Source organism: Ricinus communis, chromosome 2 (assembly GCF_019578655.1).
Source record: "Ricinus communis isolate WT05 ecotype wild-type chromosome 2, ASM1957865v1, whole genome shotgun sequence".
NCBI lineage: Eukaryota > Viridiplantae > Streptophyta > Magnoliopsida > Malpighiales > Euphorbiaceae > Ricinus > Ricinus communis.
Window position 1 is genome coordinate 4896328 of NC_063257.1, and position 21334 is coordinate 4917661.

The 21334-nt window shown below is 34.6% G+C and overlaps 1 protein-coding gene across 1 annotated transcript; it reads left to right on the top strand.

The window, feature by feature from the left end:
* Positions 1 to 4736: 4736 nt before the first annotated feature.
* LOC8280345 (E3 ubiquitin-protein ligase UPL2) lies at positions 4737 to 20480 on the top strand. The gene is made up of 17 exons (XM_015724295.3): positions 4737 to 4896; positions 5067 to 5200; positions 7215 to 7310; positions 7438 to 7644; positions 7811 to 14402; positions 14552 to 15618; positions 15711 to 16010; positions 16088 to 16292; positions 16654 to 16931; positions 17045 to 17340; positions 17663 to 18773; positions 18871 to 19017; positions 19122 to 19202; positions 19282 to 19507; positions 19631 to 19770; positions 20017 to 20123; positions 20228 to 20480. The coding sequence occupies exons 2-17, from the start codon at positions 5105 to 5107 to the stop codon at positions 20328 to 20330; spliced, it is 11052 nt and encodes a 3683-aa protein (XP_015579781.1). The 5' UTR covers positions 4737 to 4896; positions 5067 to 5104; the 3' UTR covers positions 20331 to 20480.
* The last annotated feature ends 854 nt before the right edge of the window (positions 20481 to 21334 follow it).

Genomic DNA, 21334 nt, shown 5'->3' on the forward strand with positions numbered 1-21334 from the left:
ATGAATTTCAACCAAGAAAAGTGTCAGTATTTGTTCTTTTAATGTTTATTAATAGTAAATTTGAGATTTCAAAAGTTAAGTATAAAAAATATATATATTCTATAAGTTACTATATATAAATAAATAAATAAGAGATTAGAACATGCGCAACTTAAAAGAAAATTAAAATAAAATTTTATTTTCTATTAAAAGGATATAGCTATTATGAAATTATTTGAAGAGTATAATTTTTTCATAGAAATCGTTTGATGGATTGAAAACTAAGTATTTAGTCTATATTTTTATTAATAAAATTTTATTTTATATACTAATTTATTTATTTTAAGTGTATATATGTACTTTACTTTGAATCAATAATTTTATATTGTTTTATATATTTTTGTGGACTAATAAAATAATAATTATAATATTTTAATAATTATTTTATCTATCAAATATATTAATTTTATAAGGGCCAAATGTATATATATAAATTTACAAAGAGTTTCTTTTTAGGGATTATATTATATATTATTATGTTAGTAAAAAATAATCTTTGTTTTTATATTTGATAAATAATATTAATTTTCTCTTAAGAGTCCTGAAATTTTGTTTTTCATCATAAGGTATTATAATGATATACTAAAACATGAAATCTAATTATCAATTAACTCATATCATATGTAAATGTAAAGAAAAAAAGAGAGGGTAAATATACATCCACCACATCTTTTTATTTTGAATATCACTATAAAATAATCTAACAGAAGAAAAAAATAGAATCTTAAATTTTGTTTTCTTTTCCTTTTGTCATTTGTTTACTTGTAATGTTATATAATTCACTTTTATTTATACTATATTCTTTACATAATTGCTTCTGATGATTTAAGCTTACATTTTTAGTTAATAAAATAATTTTATAAGACCAACAAAACATTATATAAATCAAAGTGAGGTATTTGGCATTTTTACTGTTTAGTTGGTAGTATTTCAGAATATGCATTGCATTGAACAAAACTGAGTAATGTATTAATTAATTAAGTCTCTGTTTGGAAGGGAAAGATAAAAGGTGGAGTGTAGGCCTTTAGAAAAAAAAATTTGACACTTGTATTTAATTTTTGACACTTAAAAATTAAAATATCTAAAAATAATTAATTTATTATTTTCTTAAAATTATTATAAATTAATATTAAATATTAAATAATAGATTAAATTATATTTATAACTTTAATTTTATAATTAAATAATAATTATAGTCGTATAACATTTAACTATTTATAACTCTAACCCCTCATCCTGCTTCTTAAAAGCATACTATGTCAGATGTTCACCAAGCTGAGCTAACCTTCGAGATATTATCTATTATTTTACTAAAAAGACACTTGAAATTGAGCAATTCTAATATAACTTTCTAACTACTTACTTCCTACCTATTGACTCAAGTTTTGGAGTAGATATTAAGGTGCTACCCTTCAGCTATTTCTTTGCGGAATTCACTCCTATATTATTTTAGTTAATTTTTTTATATTTATTAATTTATTTAGACAGTGTCAATAAATATTAATGATTCTAACTTTTTAAATTTTAATTAAAAAAATTAGAACTAATAATATCATATAATTTTACAGTGTATCGGTTAAAATAAAAATAAAAATAATATTTTATCTTTCTAAATATGAAAAATTAAACTATTATACGTGAGCTTTTAAAAATTTATATTTTTGCTAAACATTTCTTTTATTGTTACACTTTTTATTTATATTTATGCATTATTAATAGCCCAAGCCGGACCTATTTTGATAATATCATTGTGCAGATCACCAAATTAACAAATTTAATTATAGAGATACATATTTGTCTTTTTATATTGTTTAACATAATAATAATAATAATAATAATTCCTTCAAAGAAATAAACATAATAGTAATAATATAAAAAAAGTAATATTTCTCTAATTTAATATAATTTATCATAGGATAATTAAATATATCTTCTTAAGAAGAATATTTTATGTATAATATTACCATGTTCTTATTCAGTATTATTAATTTAATCTAATATATCTATTGCTTATATTTTATTATATATTTGATATATATTTTTAATAAATAATAACAGTATAGACTAAAAATTGAATAAGAGTTATTAATTATTAGATACATGTCTTTAATAAAAATATATTTTTTAGTTAATCATTACATATTTTAAATAGTAAGATATATTTATAATATGCAATCAGTTTTAATAATATTTATTTATATCTTAATTTGGAAAAATATTACTATAGAATATAAATATTGAATTTTAAAATTCAAATCTACAGAAAAATAAGTATTTATATAATAAATAACAGAAATTTAATAAAAATATATTATAAAAATATTAATATTAATACAAATATTATAAAAATAGAAACAAGATTTATTCATATAATAATAAATTAAATAATGCAATATATAAAATAAAAATTATAAATAAAAAATAAATAAAATAATTATATAATAGCATAAAAAAATGCTAGTATATCTTAATTACCACAGCAAGTCAAAACTATTAACAAAAAGATCTAGTATATCTGAAAGGCTTTTTCTAGCATCCATAGAGGGTTGTGAATTTCCAGTCGGACGAAGGGATTCGAGCTTTTCATTTTGAAGGACTTTCATGCTGCATCATTTTTTGAATTTCTTAGGGTTTTTTTTTTTTAATTTTTAATTTATAAAATTTATTAAAAAAATATATTACGAGTATATCTATAAAATACTTGAGGAATATTTTTTAAAAGATTTATATTATTACAACTTTAATTTTTATTTTATATCTTTTTTATTTTTTCAAAATCTTGTCAGAAAAATAATTCTATACTTAAAAGATACCGAAAGAAAAAGATACTAAAAATATACCTATAAGATATCGAAATGATATTTTTTAAAATTTATATTATTATGAATTTAGTTTTTATTTAAAATCTTTTTTTTTTAATTTCGTTAAAAGAAAAACTAAAAATGTACTTAAAAGATATAAATTTTTTATTTATTTTAACTTGTATTATCATGAATTTACCACTTAGAATTTCATCCAAAAAGATATACTAAAAGTATACTTATAAGATGCGAATAAGATATGATTTTTTTAACTTGTATTAACGTGAAATCAATCAAGTGAAATGAATTTATAGTTTTTATTTTTATATCTTTATGTTTGATGTTTGTGAATTGAATGATATTATATAGAAATTAGTATGTTTTAATAATAAAATATATATATATATTTTAAAAGATATATCATAATATAAAAAATATCAAATGCAATTTAAAATACATAAATATATATAATTAAAATGAGATTTAAAATATATTTAATGGTAATAAAAATATACTAAAAAATATCAATAAAAATACTATTATATAATTTCAAAAAAAAAAACTGTATAAATAAAATTTTAACAAAATCGTAAAAGGGGTTTTGAAAGAAGAAATCCTGAAAAAAATGACTGTAAAAAATATTCAGCACACTTTCTCATAATAATTTTTTTTTTAATTTTCCTTATTATTCCTTAAATAGAATATGTTATTTTACTATTTTTTATTCAACTTACTAACGAAATAACTTATAATAACCAAAAAATAAAATCTAAGAAATTACTGAATGTTGTTTAAAATAAAGAAAAATTATCATTAAGAAACACAAATACGGGATACACACATAATACGACATAGATTATTTTTAAAAATTTATAACATAATGCTAAATCAAATATATATATTTATTAATATATTTAAGGGATATAATAGTTCATATTTAGGCAATATAAGAAGAAAAATTAATGTATTTTATAAAAATAGAGTTTAATTTCTTTAATAATATCTTTATTTAAAAATAAATTATATATATATATGACTCTTATATTTTTTAATTTTATTACAAAAAATTATGTTTGTAAATAATATGTAGAGATTTCTAGAAATTTAGGAGTTAAATAACTATTTAGTCTCATTATTGAATTTTAATATTAATCCATTTTATCTTAAAAATATCTTAGTCATGTTTATACGTGTCTATGTTATATTGGTAACAACAAAAATAGTAGAATATTTAAACATTTTTCTTAGGTTGGCACAATTTTAGTATGAGTTTAAACATATACAAATATCTTGTATAAGCAATTTAATATTATCATAAAATATTTGGTTTTTATTCTTGGATTTTGTCTTATTAAGACCTATGTTTTTACTAATAGGACTCCTTCTCTTGTTTTCTTTTTATCTTATTTTCTTAATATTAATTTTTGTTTTTTGAAATCGGTATTTTGAATTAAATATTATTCTAACAATAAATGGCTACAATTTCACAGCACATGTTTTGAGTCATTTATTGTTAGAATAATATTTAATTCAAAATACTAAGGAGTAATTTTATAAAAAAATAAATATAAAATTGATGAAACAATCATATTATAATAAGATATACATGTCAATGTTTTTCTAAAAAATTCTTTTAATTTTTATAAAAGGCAATTAGCAGAGGCCATAATTTTTGGAACGTAACAGTCATTTTTAAAATATGAAATTTTCTTAACGAAGAAGAGAAGCCAGAAGGGTACGCAAACCCAAACCCAAACCCAAACCCAAAGTCCGAATTCCCAAACCCTTATAAGCAACTCTCGCACTACATATAAACCTTCTTTTGTTGTTCCTAATTAAAATTTTTATTTTCTGTAATTAATATTCCACCTTATATTTAAACTAAACTAAAACCAAAACAACACAAACAAACATAACCCAATACAACCCCACCTCCCCCTTCTTCCTCTTCCTTCTTTCTTCCTTCTTCTTCCTTTTCCTCTCTCTCTCTCTACAGTCTTAGTCTTCGGAATCGGATGTGTATGCATCCATCGCTTATCTATCTCTCCTTTATCAGGTTCTGTTTCTGTAACCTTTAATTTAATAATATATTTATCTGATCTATCTCTTTTTGTTGTCTACCTGTTTTAAAAATCGCAGCTTTATTATTATTTTTTTAGGGATTTCGTGTTTTTTTCTTCTATAAAGTTTCCGATTCTAATTTTATGTAATTTGTGTTGTTAACAGTAGTAGTAGTAGTAGTTGAAAGTAAAAGAAAGAAGTCGATGGCTACTATAAGATCGAGCTTGCCTTCTAGGCTTCGTCAACTTTTGTCTGGTGAAAGCGTTATCGGCCCTTCTATTAAACTTGACTCTGAGCCTGTAAGTTTACTCTTTCCTTTGTCTTTTTGGGAACTTTATTTATTCATCTGTTAATTATATATTTCCTTTGAAGTAATTATCCTTTTTTTTTTTCGTATGGGTTTATCTGTTTTGGACTTTTTTTAGTGATCAGGGTTTTGCAATATTGAGTACTTTTTGGAGACACAATTATAGGTTTACTTAATTAGTGATTATTTGGATAGACAAGATTACTTTTTTATTTTTTGTTTAAAATCTACGTTTTTTTTTTCTTGGGTATAATCTCCAGATTCGCTAATGCCTTTAAAGACGCAAATCCCTAACCCTAATTAGTTAAATCTTTGCGCTGCTCCTTATTCTACTCATCTTATTTGAGCTCTTTGACGTGGCACATGAAATTTCAATGCCTTGTTTTTTTTTTTTTTTTTGTTGTGTATTTTTTCAGTTATTCATTATTAGATTTCAAATATTTTGATTGCATTGTTTAATTTTTTCAAAATTTTATGCTATTTTTCTTTTATTTCTTGGCCTGCAATATGTAATGGTACTTGGCTGTATATTCCTTGTGCCATTTTGAAGTCAAGAGGGAAAGGTTCATTACTTTTATGAAGTCTTCAGTTTTTGGAATTAGTGTGGTCTGTTGATAAAATAAATTTACTCAAAATCTCATTTATTTTTCTTAGGTTTGGTACTTATGTCACTGTCTCAAAATATCTAGATTGACACTGAATCTAAGTGACATTGGATAAGTTTTTCTCCCTCCTAAACTTTCCTATTGTTTTTTCTTAAACAATTTAAAAAAAAATTATTTTAACAATTTGAAAAGAAACTAGCTACAGGGATTGAAGAATTAGGAAGAGTTCACCAATCCTTGGAGATTGTGCATTATTTAGATTTCTTACCATGCAGCCTCTTAGCAAGCAAAGTAACCTTTGTTGGTTTGCAAGTCTTCCAAAATGGCGTAGGAAGATTAACCTTACTTAACAAGGGCATAAATAGTAGATTTAACATAAAAGGACTTCTTTCTTGTAATATTCTAGCATGTTTGTCTCCTACTCTCCTTATACATCCATGCCCAAGCAAGAATTGGTGATAGTTTTCATATTTTGAGCATTGAAGTAAAAACATAACCAGAACTAAAACCACAAGACAGAGTGCTGCTGGATGCATGCAATAACTTAACATTGTATGTCCTTATCCCTAGCCAAGAAAAGAAATAAAGAGAAATCTCAAAGAAACATATTATTCTACCTGCTTTATGATGCACACACAATGCAATTTCTATCTTCTCATAATTCACTTGGCATCTGTGGCTGTCCGATTTAATGTAGTCCTGTCTCTGAAACCAGTCATTGTGAACTAGACTGTACTCTGATGCAATGAACAAAGCCAATCCCTTGCGCTATGCATACTGAAAAGGCATTGTAGCCTCTGCTTTCCCACTGCTATGGAGGGCTTGATTATTCCCCCTTTCACAAGATGATATCTGAACTCCTTCTGTTGTCTAGATTTTGGATTGCCTTTTCCTCAGTAATAGTTTGTTACTTGTTCAAGTTTTTTGTTAATTATTCACGTGCAGTAATACCAAATTCCTTTACCCCTGATGATGACATTACCACGTCATCAGTTGTTATTCCATACTATAGCCATACCCCTTTATGGCTTGTTGGTGCTGGCTCTCATTTTCTAGGCTTGTTTTATATTTTCTTACTATTTTTCTGAAGAAAAAAAGCAATATGTTAGTGCCATTATTTGGTATTCTTTCTGGTACAAAGGTTCAGGTTAGAGTTCACAAAGTGCTGGATGGCATTGAATATACTGATTTAGTGAATGTGGAATGCCAAAGTTGTTAATTGTTGTTGCTTCTCATGCATCAAGTATGTGGACAGATATTTCTCCCTTAAAAGCTGGTTATTGACATTTTGTTTTCCTATCTTTTTTTTGAAGCCTTGGAACTTCTGTCAGTAATTGAAATCAGTAAATATTTAATATCATTTTTTTGTATGAAAGGTCTGACGTGTATTGAATCTTGCAGCCTCCTAAAATTAAAGCATTTATTGACAAAGTGATCCAAAGTCCTTTGCAAGATATAGCGATACCCCTTTCTGGCTTTCGGTGGGAGTACAGTAAGGTAAAGGCAAGAATTTTCCTGCCCTGTGTAGTTCTCTCTTCGCAACCCCACTTTCCCATATTAAAAAAGAACTGTCTTGTTTTTCCTTTCTTAGCCACTTTCGCTTATTAGATGCTTTATCTTACAGGGGAACTTTCATCATTGGAGACCTTTGTTTCTACACTTTGATACTTATTTCAAGACATACTTGTCTAGTAGAAATGACCTCCTCTTGTCAGATAATATTTCAGAAAATGACTGTCCATTTCCAAAGCATGCAGTTCTACAAATATTACGAGTGATGCAAATAATTTTAGAGAATTGCCACAATAAAAGTTCATTTGATGGCCTAGAGGTATGCTTATGATCGAGTCCTGACTTTTATTGATATTTTCTTTTTATGTTGGCTTATGTCAATTGATTTTTCATATGATTACTTTATGTGCTAACTTTTGTTGTAAGCATGTGCAGTCATCTTTCCTTTAGTATAATATGTTCATATTGGTCATTTCTCCTTTCAGCATTTCAAGCACCTTCTAGCATCAACAGATCCTGAAGTTCTTATAGCTACATTGGAAACGCTTGCAGCACTAGTGAAAATCAACCCTTCTAAACTGCATGGGAATGGGAAGTTGGTTGGGTGTGGTTCGGTAAACAGCTTTCTTTTGTCCCTTGCACAAGGCTGGGGAAGCAAGGAGGAGGGCTTGGGCTTGTATTCTTGTGTTATGGCTAATGAGAGAAGTCAGGAGGAAGGATTGTCTTTGTTCCCATCTGAGGTAGAAAACGAGCATGATAAGTCACAAAACCGGATTGGTTCCACCCTATATTTTGAATTGCATGGTCTCAATGCCGAAAGTGCTGGGGATAGTGGCATTGCAAATTGTTCTAACTTGAGAGTTATACACATGCCAGATCTGCATTTACGGAAGGAAGATGATCTTTTATTAATGAAACAGTGCATTGAGCAGTACAATGTGCCCCCTGATCTGCGGTTCTCATTGCTGACCAGAATTAGATATGCCCGGGCTTTTCGTTCTCCCAGAATATGCAGGCTGTACAGCAGGATTTCTCTCCTTGCATTCATTGTGCTTGTTCAGTCTAGTGATGCTAATGATGAACTTACATCCTTTTTTGCTAATGAGCCTGAGTATACAAATGAGCTGATTAGAATTGTTCGGTCAGAGGAGACTGTTCCTGGAATTATTAGAACTCTTGCAATGCTTGCCTTAGGAGCTCAGTTAGCTGCTTATTCTGCATCTCATGAGCGGGCAAGGATTCTGAGTGGATCTAGTATCAGTTTTGCTGTGGGGAACCGAATGATTCTCCTTAATGTGCTTCAGAGGGCTGTTTTATCTTTGAAAAATTCTAGTGATCCATCTTCTCTTGCCTTTGTTGAAGCTCTTCTTCAATTCTATTTGCTCCATATTGTTTCATCATCAGCTTCAGGTAGTAACGTTAGGGGCTCAGGAATGGTGCCTACATTTTTACCTCTTTTGGAAGATTCAGATCCCAATCACATGCACCTCGTTTATTTGGCTGTCAAAGCCCTTCAAAAGCTCATGGATTACAGTAGTTCAGCTGTGTCGTTGCTTAGGGAATTAGGGGGAGTAGAACTTTTGGCTCAAAGATTACAGATAGAAGTACATAGAATTATTGGCTCATCTGGGGAGAATGATAATTCAATGGTCATTGGTGAATGCTCAAGATACAATGATGATCATATCTACTCTCAGAAGAGGCTAATTAAGGTTCTTTTGAAGGCACTTGGATCTGCTACTTATGCTCCTTCAAACAATACCAGATCCTTAAATTCCCATGACAGTTCTTTACCATCTACTTTGTCACTGATATATGGGAATGCAGATAAATTTGGGGGTGACATTTTCTATTCAGCTGTGACTGTCATGAGTGAAATTATCCACAAGGACCCAACTTGTTTTCCTACTTTGCATGAAATGGGTCTTCCGGAAGCTTTTTTATCCTCAGTGGTAGCTGGACTACTTCCTTCTCCTAAGGCTCTTACTTGTGTTCCAAATGGTCTTGGTGCAATATGTCTTAACGCTAAAGGCTTAGAAGCAGTAAAAGAAACTTCAGCTTTACGGTTTCTTGTTGAAATTTTCACCAGCAAGAAATATGTTTTAGCAATGAATGATGCCATTGTTCCTTTGGCAAATGCTGTTGAAGAGCTTTTGCGTCATGTGTCTTCACTGAGAGGCACTGGTGTTGATATAATTATTGAGATTGTTGGTAGAATTGCTTCCTTTGGGGATAGTTGTTCTGCAGGTTCATCAGCAAAAGAAAGTGGGAATACTGAAATGGAAATGGACTCTGAAGACAAGCAAAATGATGGGAACTGCTGTCTAGGTGGTGGAACTGAATTTGGAACAGAAGGCATCAGTAATGAGCAGTTCATTCAACTTTGCATCTTCCATTTGATGGTTTTGCTGCACAGAACAATGGAAAATTCAGAGACCTGTCGTCTATTTGTGGAGAAGTCGGGAATTGAAGCTTTACTCAAGCTTTTGTTGAGGCCGAGTTTTGTTCAATCATCTGAAGGGATGTCTATTGCTTTACATAGCACCATGGTGTTTAAGGGTTTCACTCAACACCACTCTGCACCTCTGGCGCGTGCATTCTGTTGTTCTCTCAGGGAACATCTGAAGAAAGCTTTAGCTGGATTTGATGCAGTTTCAGGTTCGTTTTTGCTGGATTCCAGGGCTACACCAGATGGTGGAATCTTTTCCTCACTTTTCCTTGTTGAGTTCCTTCTGTTTCTTGCTGCCTCAAAAGATAATCGCTGGGTAAGTGCACTGCTTACAGACTTTGGAAATGGGAGCAAAGATGTTCTTGAGGATATTGGTCGTGTGCATCGTGAGGTTCTTTGGCAGATTGCTTTGCTTGAAGATGCAAAGCTTGAGATGGAAGATGATGGTACTGTTTCTTCTGCAGATTCACAACAGTCTGAAGTGAATACAAATGAAACTGAAGATCAACGATTTAATTCCTTCAGGCAGTTCCTTGATCCGTTGTTGAGGAGGAGGACATCAGGCTGGAGTATTGAATCCCAGGTTTTTGACCTGATAAATCTGTACCGTGATCTTGGGCGTGCTACCGGATTTCCACAAAGGTTGAGCAGTGATGGTTCCTTAAACCGCTTTGGCTCCATTTATCAACCGCATCACTCTGAATCTTCAGATGCTGCTGGGGCTATCAGTAAAAAGGAATATGACAGGCAAAGATCCTATTATACTTCTTGCTGTGACATGGTGAGGTCACTTTCTTTTCACATAATGCATTTGTTTCAAGAGTTAGGGAAGGCAATGCTACTTCCTTCTCGTCGACGGGATGATACTGTGAATGTTTCTCCTTCTTCAAAAGTTGTAGCTGGTACTTTTGCTTCCATTGCACTAGATCACATGAATTTTGGTGGTCATGCTAATTCTTCTGGATCAGAGGTATCTATATCATCCAAGTGTCGCTACTTTGGCAAGGTTATTGATTTCATTGATGGCATTCTACTGGACAGGCCAGATTCTTGTAATCCCGTATTGCTAAATTGCTTATATGGACGTGGAGTTGTTCAGTCGGTTTTGACCACATTTGAGGCCACCAGTCAATTGCTTTTTGCAGTTAATAGGGCTCCTGCATCCCCTATGGAGACTGATGATGCAAATGCAAAACAGGAGGATAAGGAAGATGCAGATCATTCATGGATTTATGGTCCCTTAGCTAGCTATGGTAAACTTATGGACCATCTGGTGACATCATCACTTATTTTGTCTCCTTTTACAAAGCACTTGCTTGCACAACCTTTGGGAAATGGAGGTTCACCATTTCCACGGGACGCCGAGACATTTGTTAAGGTGCTTCAGTCTATGGTGCTGAAGGCAGTACTTCCTGTTTGGACTCACCCTCAGTTGACCGATTGCAGTAATGATTTCATCAGTACAGTTATTTCTATCATTAGGCATGTTTATTCAGGTGTAGAAGTGAAAAATACTAACAGTAACAACAGTGCTCGAATTACTGGACCCCCTCCAAACGAAGCAGCTATTTCAACCATTGTGGAGATGGGTTTTTCCAGGTCTAGGGCAGAAGAGGCTTTAAGGCAAGTTGGATCAAATAGTGTGGAGTTGGCAATGGAGTGGTTGTTCTCTCACCCTGAGGAAACTCAAGAAGATGATGAACTTGCTCGTGCTCTTGCCATGTCTCTTGGTAACTCAGAATCGGATGCAAAGGAAGATAATTCAAATGCCAATAGTCAACAGCTTGAAGAAGAGATGGTCCAACTTCCTCCTGTTGATGAGCTGTTATCAACATGCATAAAGCTTCTTCAAGTGAAAGAGCCTCTTGCTTTCCCAGTTAGGGACCTTCTTGTGTTGATTTGCTCACAAGGTGATGGCCAATATAGGTCTAATGTCATATCTTTTATTCTAGACAAAATCAAGGATAGAAACCTGGTTTCCGATGGCAGGAATAGTACCATATTATCTGCACTTTTTCATGTTCTTGCCTTGATTCTTCATGAAGATGCAGTAGCACGAGAAATTGCTTTAAAGAGTAACCTTGTTAAAAATGTGTCTGATTTACTTTCACAATGGGATTCTGGTTTGGTGGAAAAAGAGAAACATCAGGTACCCAAGTGGGTGACAACAGCTTTTCTTGCTGTGGATCGCCTACTTCAGGTGGATCAGAAATTGAATTCTGAAATTGTTGAGCAGTTGAAACGAGATGATTTGAACACTCAGCAAACCTCAATCAGTATTAATGAGGATAAGCAAAACAAGCTGCAATCTGCATTGGGATCCCCTATGGAGCAGATAGATGCTGAGGAGCAGAAGAGACTTATTCAGATTGCTTGCCATTGTATCAAGAACCAGCTTCCATCTGAGACAATGCATGCTGTTTTGCAGCTATGTTCCACACTCACCAGAACTCATTCTATTGCTGTTTGTTTTCTTGAAGCTGAGGGTGTAAGTTCATTGCTAAACCTGCCCACAAGTAGCCTCTTTCCTGGTTTTGACAATATTGCTGCTACTATCATCCGTCATGTGCTTGAAGATCCCCAAACTCTTCAGCAAGCAATGGAATCTGAGATAAAACATAGCCTTGTGGCTGCTGCCAACAGACATTCGAATGGAAGGGTCACTCCACGCAATTTCCTTTTAAATTTAAACTCTGTTATCTCACGGGATCCTGTGATTTTTATGCAGGCTGCACAGTCAGTCTGCCAAGTTGAGATGGTAGGTGAACGGCCTTATGTTGTGTTACTGAAGGATCGTGAGAAAGATAGAAGCAAAGAGAAGGAGAAGGAGAAGGAGAAAGCACTAGAAAAGGATAAATCACACACAGCTGATGGGAGGACTACCTTGGGCAATATGAATACACTCGCTCCTGGGAATATTCATGGAAAATTTCATGACTCAATTTCCAAGAGTGCTAAAGTACACAGAAAATCTCCTCAGAGCTTTGTAACTGTGATTGAGCTTCTTTTGGATGTAGTCTGTAGTTTCGTCCCTCCCTCGAAAGATGAAGCAGTGATAGATGTGCCGCATGATGTGCCATCATCAACTGATATGGATGTTGATGTTGCTGCAATGAAGGGGAAAGGAAAAGCCATAGCCACTGTGTCTGAAGAGAATGTAAGCAATAGCCAGGAAGCTTCTGCAATGCTTGCAAAGGTTGTATTTATCCTGAAGCTTTTAACAGAAATAGTGTTGATGTATTCTTCATCTATTCATGTGCTGCTAAGAAGAGATGCTGAAATTAGTAGCTGCAGAGGTCCTCATCAGAAAGGTTCTGCTGGTTTATGCACTGGAGGAATATTCCAACATATTCTTCACAAGTTTATTCCATATTCTCGAAATTTAAAAAAGGAAAGGAAAGTAGATGGTGACTGGAGGCATAAACTGGCAACCCGGGCAAGCCAGCTTTTGGTAGCATCTTGTGTCCGCTCAACGGAAGCAAGGAGGAGAGTGTTTACAGAGATCAGCTCCATTTTTAGCGACTTTGTTGATTCATGCAATGGTTCTTCTAGGTCACCAACCAATGATATACAGACATATGTTGATCTTCTGAATGATGTTCTTGCTGCCCGCACTCCTACTGGTTCATACATCTCATCAGAAGCTTCTGCCACTTTTATAGATGTTGGTCTGGTTAGGTCACTGACCCGAACTCTTGAAGTGTTGGATCTGGATCACTCTGACTCGCCTAAACTTGTGACTGGCCTTATTAAAGCTCTGGAATTGGTGACCAAAGAACATGTTAACACTGCAGATTCTAATTCTGGGAAGAGTGAGAATTCAGCTAAACCTCCTCAGAGTCAATCAGGGAGAGCAGAGAATGTTGCTGACATATCCCAGTCTGTAGAAATTGTGCCCCAATCCAATCATGATTCTGTATCAGCAGACCATATTGAATCATTTAATGTTGTTCAAAACTTTGGTCGGTCTGAAGCTGCTACAGATGATATGGAACACGACCAAGATCTTGATGGTGGTTTTGCCCCTGCTCCGGATGATGACTATATGCAGGAAACTCCTGAGGATATGAGGGGTCCTGAAAATGGCATGGATACTGTTGGAATCCGATTTGAAATCCAGCCTCATGGACAGGAAAATATTGATGAAGATGAGGATGAGGACATGTCTGGGGATGAGGGAGATGAAGTAGATGAGGATGAGGATGAGGATGACGATGATGAAGATGACGAAGAGCATAATGATCTGGAAGAGGATGAAGTACATCACTTGCCACATCCTGACACCGACCAAGATGATCATGATATTGATGATGATGAGTTTGATGAGGAATTGTTGGAGGAAGATGATGAAGATGAGGAGGAAGATGATGATGGAGTTATTCTTCGGCTGGAGGAGGGAATCAATGGGATTAATGTTTTTGATCATATTGAGGTTTTTGGTAGAGACCATAGCTTCCCTAATGAAACTCTTCATGTGATGCCAGTTGAAGTTTTTGGTTCTAGACGTCAGGGACGAACTACATCCATTTACAGTCTTCTCGGTAGAAGTGGTGACAGTGCTGCCCCTTCACGCCATCCCCTCTTAGTTGGACCTTCATCCTCACACTCAGCTGCTTCCAGACAATTGGGTAAGTTACGATGCTGTTTGTTACTTTGTCTAGCGTTTTCTTACATTAATTCCATCTGATTGGCTTAGCAGCCTGTCTGTATTTTTTGATTTATTTTGAATGTGGATAAGTTAAGAATTGAATGTTTACCCGATTCTCTCTCTGGCCAGATAATGCTCGTGATGTGGGCTTTTCAGATAGGAACTTGGAGAATACCTCATCTCAGTTGGATACTATTTTTCGGTCACTAAGGAATGGGCGCCATGGACATCGTTTGAACTTGTGGAGTCAGGATAATCAGCAAAGTGGTGGATCTAGTTCATCTCTACCCCAAGGCCTAGAGGAGTTGCTTGTTTCTCAGTTGAGGCGACCAGCTCCTGAGAAATCTTCTGATCAGAATACATCATCGGTGGAACCTACAAGTAATGGAGAGGCTGCCCAGTTACATGAACCGGATGCAGCACAGCCTGATGTCCCTGTTGAGAACAATGTAAATAATGGGAGCAGCAATGCACTTCCTCCCTCTTCTGTGGCAGTGGCTGGATCTGGCAATTCTGAAATGAGACCAGTGACAAGTGATTCTCACTCACAGTCTATTGAAATGCAATTTGAACAGAATGATGCCACTGTCCGTGATGTTGAAGCAGTGAGCCAAGAAAGTAGCGGAAGTGGGGCAACTTTAGGAGAAAGCCTTCGAAGCCTAGATGTTGAAATTGGAAGTGCCGATGGCCATGATGATGGTGGAGAAAGGCAAGGTTCAGCAGATAGAATGCATTTGGATCCACAGGCAACTCGGACAAGAAGAACAAATGTTTCTTTTGGGAATTCTACAGCTGTAAGCGGGAGGGATGCATCTCTTCATAGTGTTACTGAAGTTCCAGAAAATTCAAGCAGAGAAGCAGATCAAGATGGTCCAACGGTGGAGCAGGAAATTGGTGGCGAGGCTGGTTCTGGATCAATTGATCCAGCATTCCTCGACGCCCTTCCTGAGGAGTTGCGAGCTGAAGTTCTTTCTGCTCAACAAGGTCAAGTGGCACAGCCTACAAATGCTGAACAACAAAACTCAGGAGATATAGATCCAGAGTTCCTTGCAGCCCTTCCACCCGACATCCGAGCAGAAGTTTTAGCACAACAGCAAGCACAAAGGCTTCATCAATCTCATGAACTGGAAGGTCAACCTGTTGAAATGGACACAGTCTCTATTATTGCAACATTTCCTTCAGATTTGCGTGAAGAGGTATAGTCCTTTTTCTACTATCGTCATATGAACTTGACATGTGCAAGTGTAACTGTAAGTGTAAGATGTGTAATTATTATCTCTGCCCTTAGGTTCTCCTAACATCATCTGATGCTATTCTTGCCAATCTCACTCCTGCTCTGGTTGCGGAGGCAAACATGTTACGTGAAAGATTTGCACACCGTTATCATAATCGTACACTCTTTGGCATGTATCCTCGAAGTCGACGGGGCGAGTCTTCACGCCGGGGTGAAGGTATTGGATACAGCTTGGAGAGAGCTGGGACTGGCTCACGCAGGTCTATCACTACTAAGCTTGTAGAAGCTGATGGAGCTCCTCTTGTTGAGACAGAATCTCTCAAAGCAATGATCCGGGTGCTCCGCATTGTTCAGGTACTCATTTATTAAAACTTCTCCTTTTCTTGTGCAGTCTCCTGTTCTATATACTAATAAAAGGAAGATTTTTGCAGCCGCTATATAAAGGTCCTCTGCAGAAGCTTCTGTTGAATTTGTGTGCTCATGGTGAGACCAGAACTTCTCTGGTAAAAATCCTGATGGACATGCTGATGCTTGATACAAGAAAGCCTGCCAATTATTTAAATGCTGCTGAACCATCATATCGCCTTTATGCTTGCCAGAGCAATGTGATGTATTCTCGTCCACAAACTTTCGATGGTAAAGTTTATTTGATTTAACTGTTTGAGTGACCCTTTTTAGTTGCTAGAACAGATTCATTAAAAAGATATTTTTGGATCATGATAGTCATTTTGGCACTATTCTAATCTATACTGTTCTCGAATCTTTTTGAAGTTTTATTAGTTGTGGGAAGCTCAGGTGACTTTTGTCTTTTTTACTTGTTTGCTAATGTTTAGATTTGAATCTTAATCCCATCAAAAGTCCATTACTCTATTTTCAGTTAGATCATTCATGCAAAGAATTATATTTGAGGAATTTCTCTGTTTTGTCCCATGATTTTATCTAATGCAGAAGTGGCTGCAATTACCTACTATTATATGTTATGCTGTTTGCTTTATAGGGGTTCCACCATTAGTATCTCGACGTATCCTTGAGACACTGACTTACTTGGCTCGAAACCATCCCTATGTGGCGAGAATTTTGCTTCAGTCTAGGCTTCCTCTCCCTGCACTACAGCAGGCAGAGAATTCTGATAAATTACGTGGTAAGGCTGTGATGGTAGTTGAAGAGTTTCAAGACAATCCCAAGCATCATGAGGAAGGATATATTTCTATTGCGTTGCTTTTGAGCCTCTTAAATCAACCTCTTTATTCAAGAAGCATAGCACATCTTGAGCAGGTGATGCTTTTAAACATTTGATGTTTGGTTTCTGCTTAAGATAGTTTCTTTTCACATCCTTATGTAGTTGAAATGGAGATTTCATTTGACACTCTCTTCTCTGTTTCTTACAGCTGCTTAACTTATTGGAGGTGATAATTGACAGTGCTGAATGCAAGCAAAGTTTATTGGATAAATCTGGGGCTGCTACTGAACGACCATCCCCTCACCAAATGTCCACATCAGATGCTAGAGTAAATACAGAAGTTGGTAGTGTTTCTGCAGGGGTTGCTATTTCTTCATCAACAGCCATTGATTCCTCCAAATCCACAACTCCTGGTGCAAATAATGAATGTGATACCCAAAGTGTACTGCTGAACCTGCCACAAGCAGAACTTCGACTTCTGTGCTCATTCCTTGCTCGGGAAGGGTATGCTGGAGATCATACTTATTGTCTATACTTTTTTGCTGCTGCATTTTTTTTTTTGGGTGCTAATATCTATTGACCTTGTCCACTTCAGGGTTTTCTTACTTTCTTTTCCTTTTTTTCTTTTGCCTAGACACTTATTTGTGTTGCAAATATTTGTCGTGGACCAAGATCAATTAAGCTGACAAATTTTTATTTTCTAATTTACTTTTTTATGATTATCATTACCTATAGTCTACTAGTGTTAATTGTTATTATTAAATTATTATAATCATAGATCTACATTCTCACATGCTTGGTTTGACACACTGTTTTCCCTTCTCAGCTTGTCAGATAATGCATATACTCTTGTGGCGGAGGTAATGAAGAAGTTGGTAGCAAGTGCTCCAATGCATAGTCATCTATTTGTTACTGAGCTAGCAGATGCTGTACAAAACTTGACCAAATCTGCTATGAACGAGCTACGCCTGTTTGGTGAAGAAGTAAAAGCACTTCTTAGGACAACATCTTCTGATGGAGCTGCAATTTTGAGAGTTCTACAAGCATTAAGCTCACTTGTCGCCTCACTAGTTGAGAAAGAGAAGGACCAGCAGATTCTTACAGAGAAGGAGCATAGTGCCTCTCTCTCTCAGCTGTCTGACATCAATGCAGCTCTAGAACCTTTGTGGTTGGAACTGAGCACTTGCATAAGCAAAATTGAGGGCTACTCGGAATCTGCACCTGATCTCCTAATTCCTAGAACTTCCACATCAAAACCATCTGGTGTAACACCTCCACTCCCTGCAGGATCTCAGAACATCTTACCATACATCGAGTCCTTCTTTGTAATGTGTGAAAAGTTACATCCTACACGGCCAGGTTCCGGTCATGATTATGGTGCAGTTTCTGAAGTGGAGGATCTGAGCACGCCTGCTGCCCAGCAAAAACCTTCAGGCCCTGTTTTGAAAATTGATGAAAAAAATGTTGCTTTTGTGAAGTTTTCTGAGAAACACAGGAAGCTTCTTAATGCTTTCATTCGCCAAAATCCTGGGTTGCTTGAGAAGTCCTTCTCACTTATGCTGAAGGTTCCCCGCTTTGTTGATTTTGATAATAAACGATCTCACTTCAGATCAAAAATAAAGCATCAGCATGATCATCATCAAAGTCCTTTGAGAATTTCCGTGAGAAGAGCATATATCCTTGAAGATTCATACAACCAACTACGCATGAGGTCAACCCAAGATTTGAAAGGGAGGTTGACTGTTCACTTTCAAGGGGAGGAAGGCATTGATGCTGGTGGACTTACAAGGGAATGGTATCAGCTCTTGTCTAGGGTTATTTTTGACAAGGGAGCATTACTTTTTACTACAGTAGGCAATGAATCGACTTTTCAGCCCAACCCCAACTCTGTGTACCAAACAGAACATTTGTCATACTTCAAATTTATTGGGAGAGTTGTGAGTATTAGTTTCTCAGATGCTGCTTCTTTTTATTTTTCTTTTTTTTTTTTTTTGAAATTGCACTTTATTGATTAATGCTTGTCGTCTTATGTAGGTGGGGAAAGCTCTTTTTGATGGACAGCTCTTGGATGTTCATTTCACTCGATCTTTCTACAAGCATATCTTAGGAGCTAAAGTTACATACCATGATATTGAAGCTATTGATCCTGACTACTTTAAAAACCTTAAGTGGATGCTTGAGGTTTGCTGAATCGTCCTTTTCCAGCTTTATCTCTTTTTTGTTCACTTGGTACTTCTCCAACAGTTAGCATTGCTTAAACGGTTAAATTTGTCTGGCTTTTGCAGAATGATATAAGCGACGTTCTGGACCTTACATTCAGTATTGATGCTGATGAGGAGAAGCTTATACTGTATGAAAGAACAGAAGTAATGGTTTCTCCACTCTGCTTCTATATTGTTTGTTCTTGGATGTGATTTTTAATCAATCTCGGTGAACATGATGCAGGTAACTGACCATGAACTCATTCCTGGTGGACGTAACATTAAAGTCACAGAGGAGAATAAGCACCAATATGTTGACTTAGTTGCTGAGCATCGGTTGACGACTGCTATTCGTCCTCAAATAAATGCCTTCATGGAAGGATTCAATGAACTAATTTTGAGAGATTTGATATCCATCTTTAATGACAAGGAATTAGAATTGTTAATAAGTGGGCTTCCAGATATTGATTGTGAGTTTCTTTCAGTTGTCATTTTCTCATTTCTTTCCTATTATACATTCCACAGTAAATTATTTTGCAACATTTGAGTTGGGACTCTTAAATTTAATAATTGGTCCTCAATGAATGTCTCAGTGGATGACATGAGGGCAAACACTGAGTATTCCGGATATAGTGCTGCATCCCCTGTCATACAATGGTTTTGGGAGGTTGTTCAAGGGTTCAGCAAGGAGGATAAGGCTCGCCTTCTACAGTTTGTAACTGGCACCTCAAAGGTATACTACCTCTGCTGGGTTTGTTCTTTTTATCTTATATTTATGCCTACATTGCATTTTGTCCTTGAGCAATTTTTAATGACTGATTTGAGCTCATATACCCAGATTACATCCCAGAATACAGGCTTCAATCTTTTTAATATGGTTATTAATGCTTTGGTCCATCTGCATGCTTAATTAGATTAGGAATGCTTTCGTGTTTGAAATTATTACTGGTGCCAATTTCTGAATTCTCGAATTGTTCAGGTGCCTTTGGAAGGCTTCAGTGCGCTTCAAGGAATCTCAGGTTCGCAAAAGTTCCAAATACACAAGGCATATGGAAGCCCTGATCACTTGCCTTCTGCTCATACTTGGTAAAACATACACTCTGATTGCTGACTTGCGGCCCAAATTAAATATTTTTGTGGTTAAATGATAGCATGCTAACATAATATTGATGCGAATCATCTTAATGCAGTTTCAATCAGTTGGATTTACCAGAGTATCCATCAAAACAGCACCTAGAAGAGAGATTGCTGCTTGCCATTCATGAAGCCAATGAAGGGTTTGGTTTTGGTTAAATGTGGAGTGGGGAATGAATAGCTGTGTAGATAAAAATATCATACGTCACAGGCTGTCGTGCTATAAGATGCTGAGTTGTTAATATAATTGTACAGTACAGTACAATATTGGATTATGGGAAATGCTTCTGGCAGTTTTTAATTTGCCAATCTGTGAGTTTTGTTTCTTTGCAACTTTCCCATTCTTTCTTTGGTAGCCCTTTTCGCCAACTCATTGTTGCCCATATTTATTTGGTATTTATTTTATGTTGAATAGAATGTGAAGTGTTTAGCACCAAACCAGTGCGGTTTTCATGGGTCGGGTTAGAGCCAAGTCAATTCGTGTTATCGGTTTATGATCGTTTCTGTTGTCAAAAATATAATCAGAGATCCATCTATCATATTTTAATTATACACGCATCAAATTATGGATAAATTATCAGGTGAAATTGAGAAAGCGGCATAATAACAATTGATTATGCTCGACACATGGGCTTTTTTATAATTATTTATGTCATTTTTATACTTAATTCACTATTTTAGAATATTAATATCTAATGACTTGATTTGAATCATGTGAAAGTCTCAAGTCATTATTTGGCTCGAATTCTATTAAACTTCAAAATCAGACAATTAAAAAGCACTTTATGTAATTAGATCTAATTCTTACCATATATATGTTACAAATTGCTCTCTCTCCTATTCACTATTGCATCTCCATATTTTAGAGAGTTGTCGTCCTAAGAACCATTCCCTATTCAGACATTTTGCTCTCCGAACTATATTTTTTTCAAAGCCAAGCTGTCGGCTTAATAAACTTTTTAATTATCAATTAGCCAATTAATTAAATCTAATAACTCGTTTAGATATATTAGTTAATCAATAATTAATAATTATAAGAGATAATCAAATATTCAAATTGATTCAATTAGGCTCACTTACTAATTTATATTGACTAATTAAATTAGGCATGATTTAGATGGACCATGTCTACGATCGATCTTTTACGATTAATTTCAATTAAC

What these genes read in the sequence shown, in the direction of transcription:
- LOC8280345 (XM_015724295.3), top strand. Translation starts at nt 5,105, where the DNA reads ATGGCTACTATAAGATCGAGCTTGCCTTCTAGGCTTCGTCAACTTTTG. An exon ending in GTTCATTTGATGGCCTAGAG is followed by an intron (nt 7,645 to 7,810) that starts GTATGCTTATGA and finishes TTCTCCTTTCAG; the next exon opens with CATTTCAAGCACCTTCTAGC. An exon ending in CTTCAGATTTGCGTGAAGAG is followed by an intron (nt 15,619 to 15,710) that starts GTATAGTCCTTT and finishes CTCTGCCCTTAG; the next exon opens with GTTCTCCTAACATCATCTGA.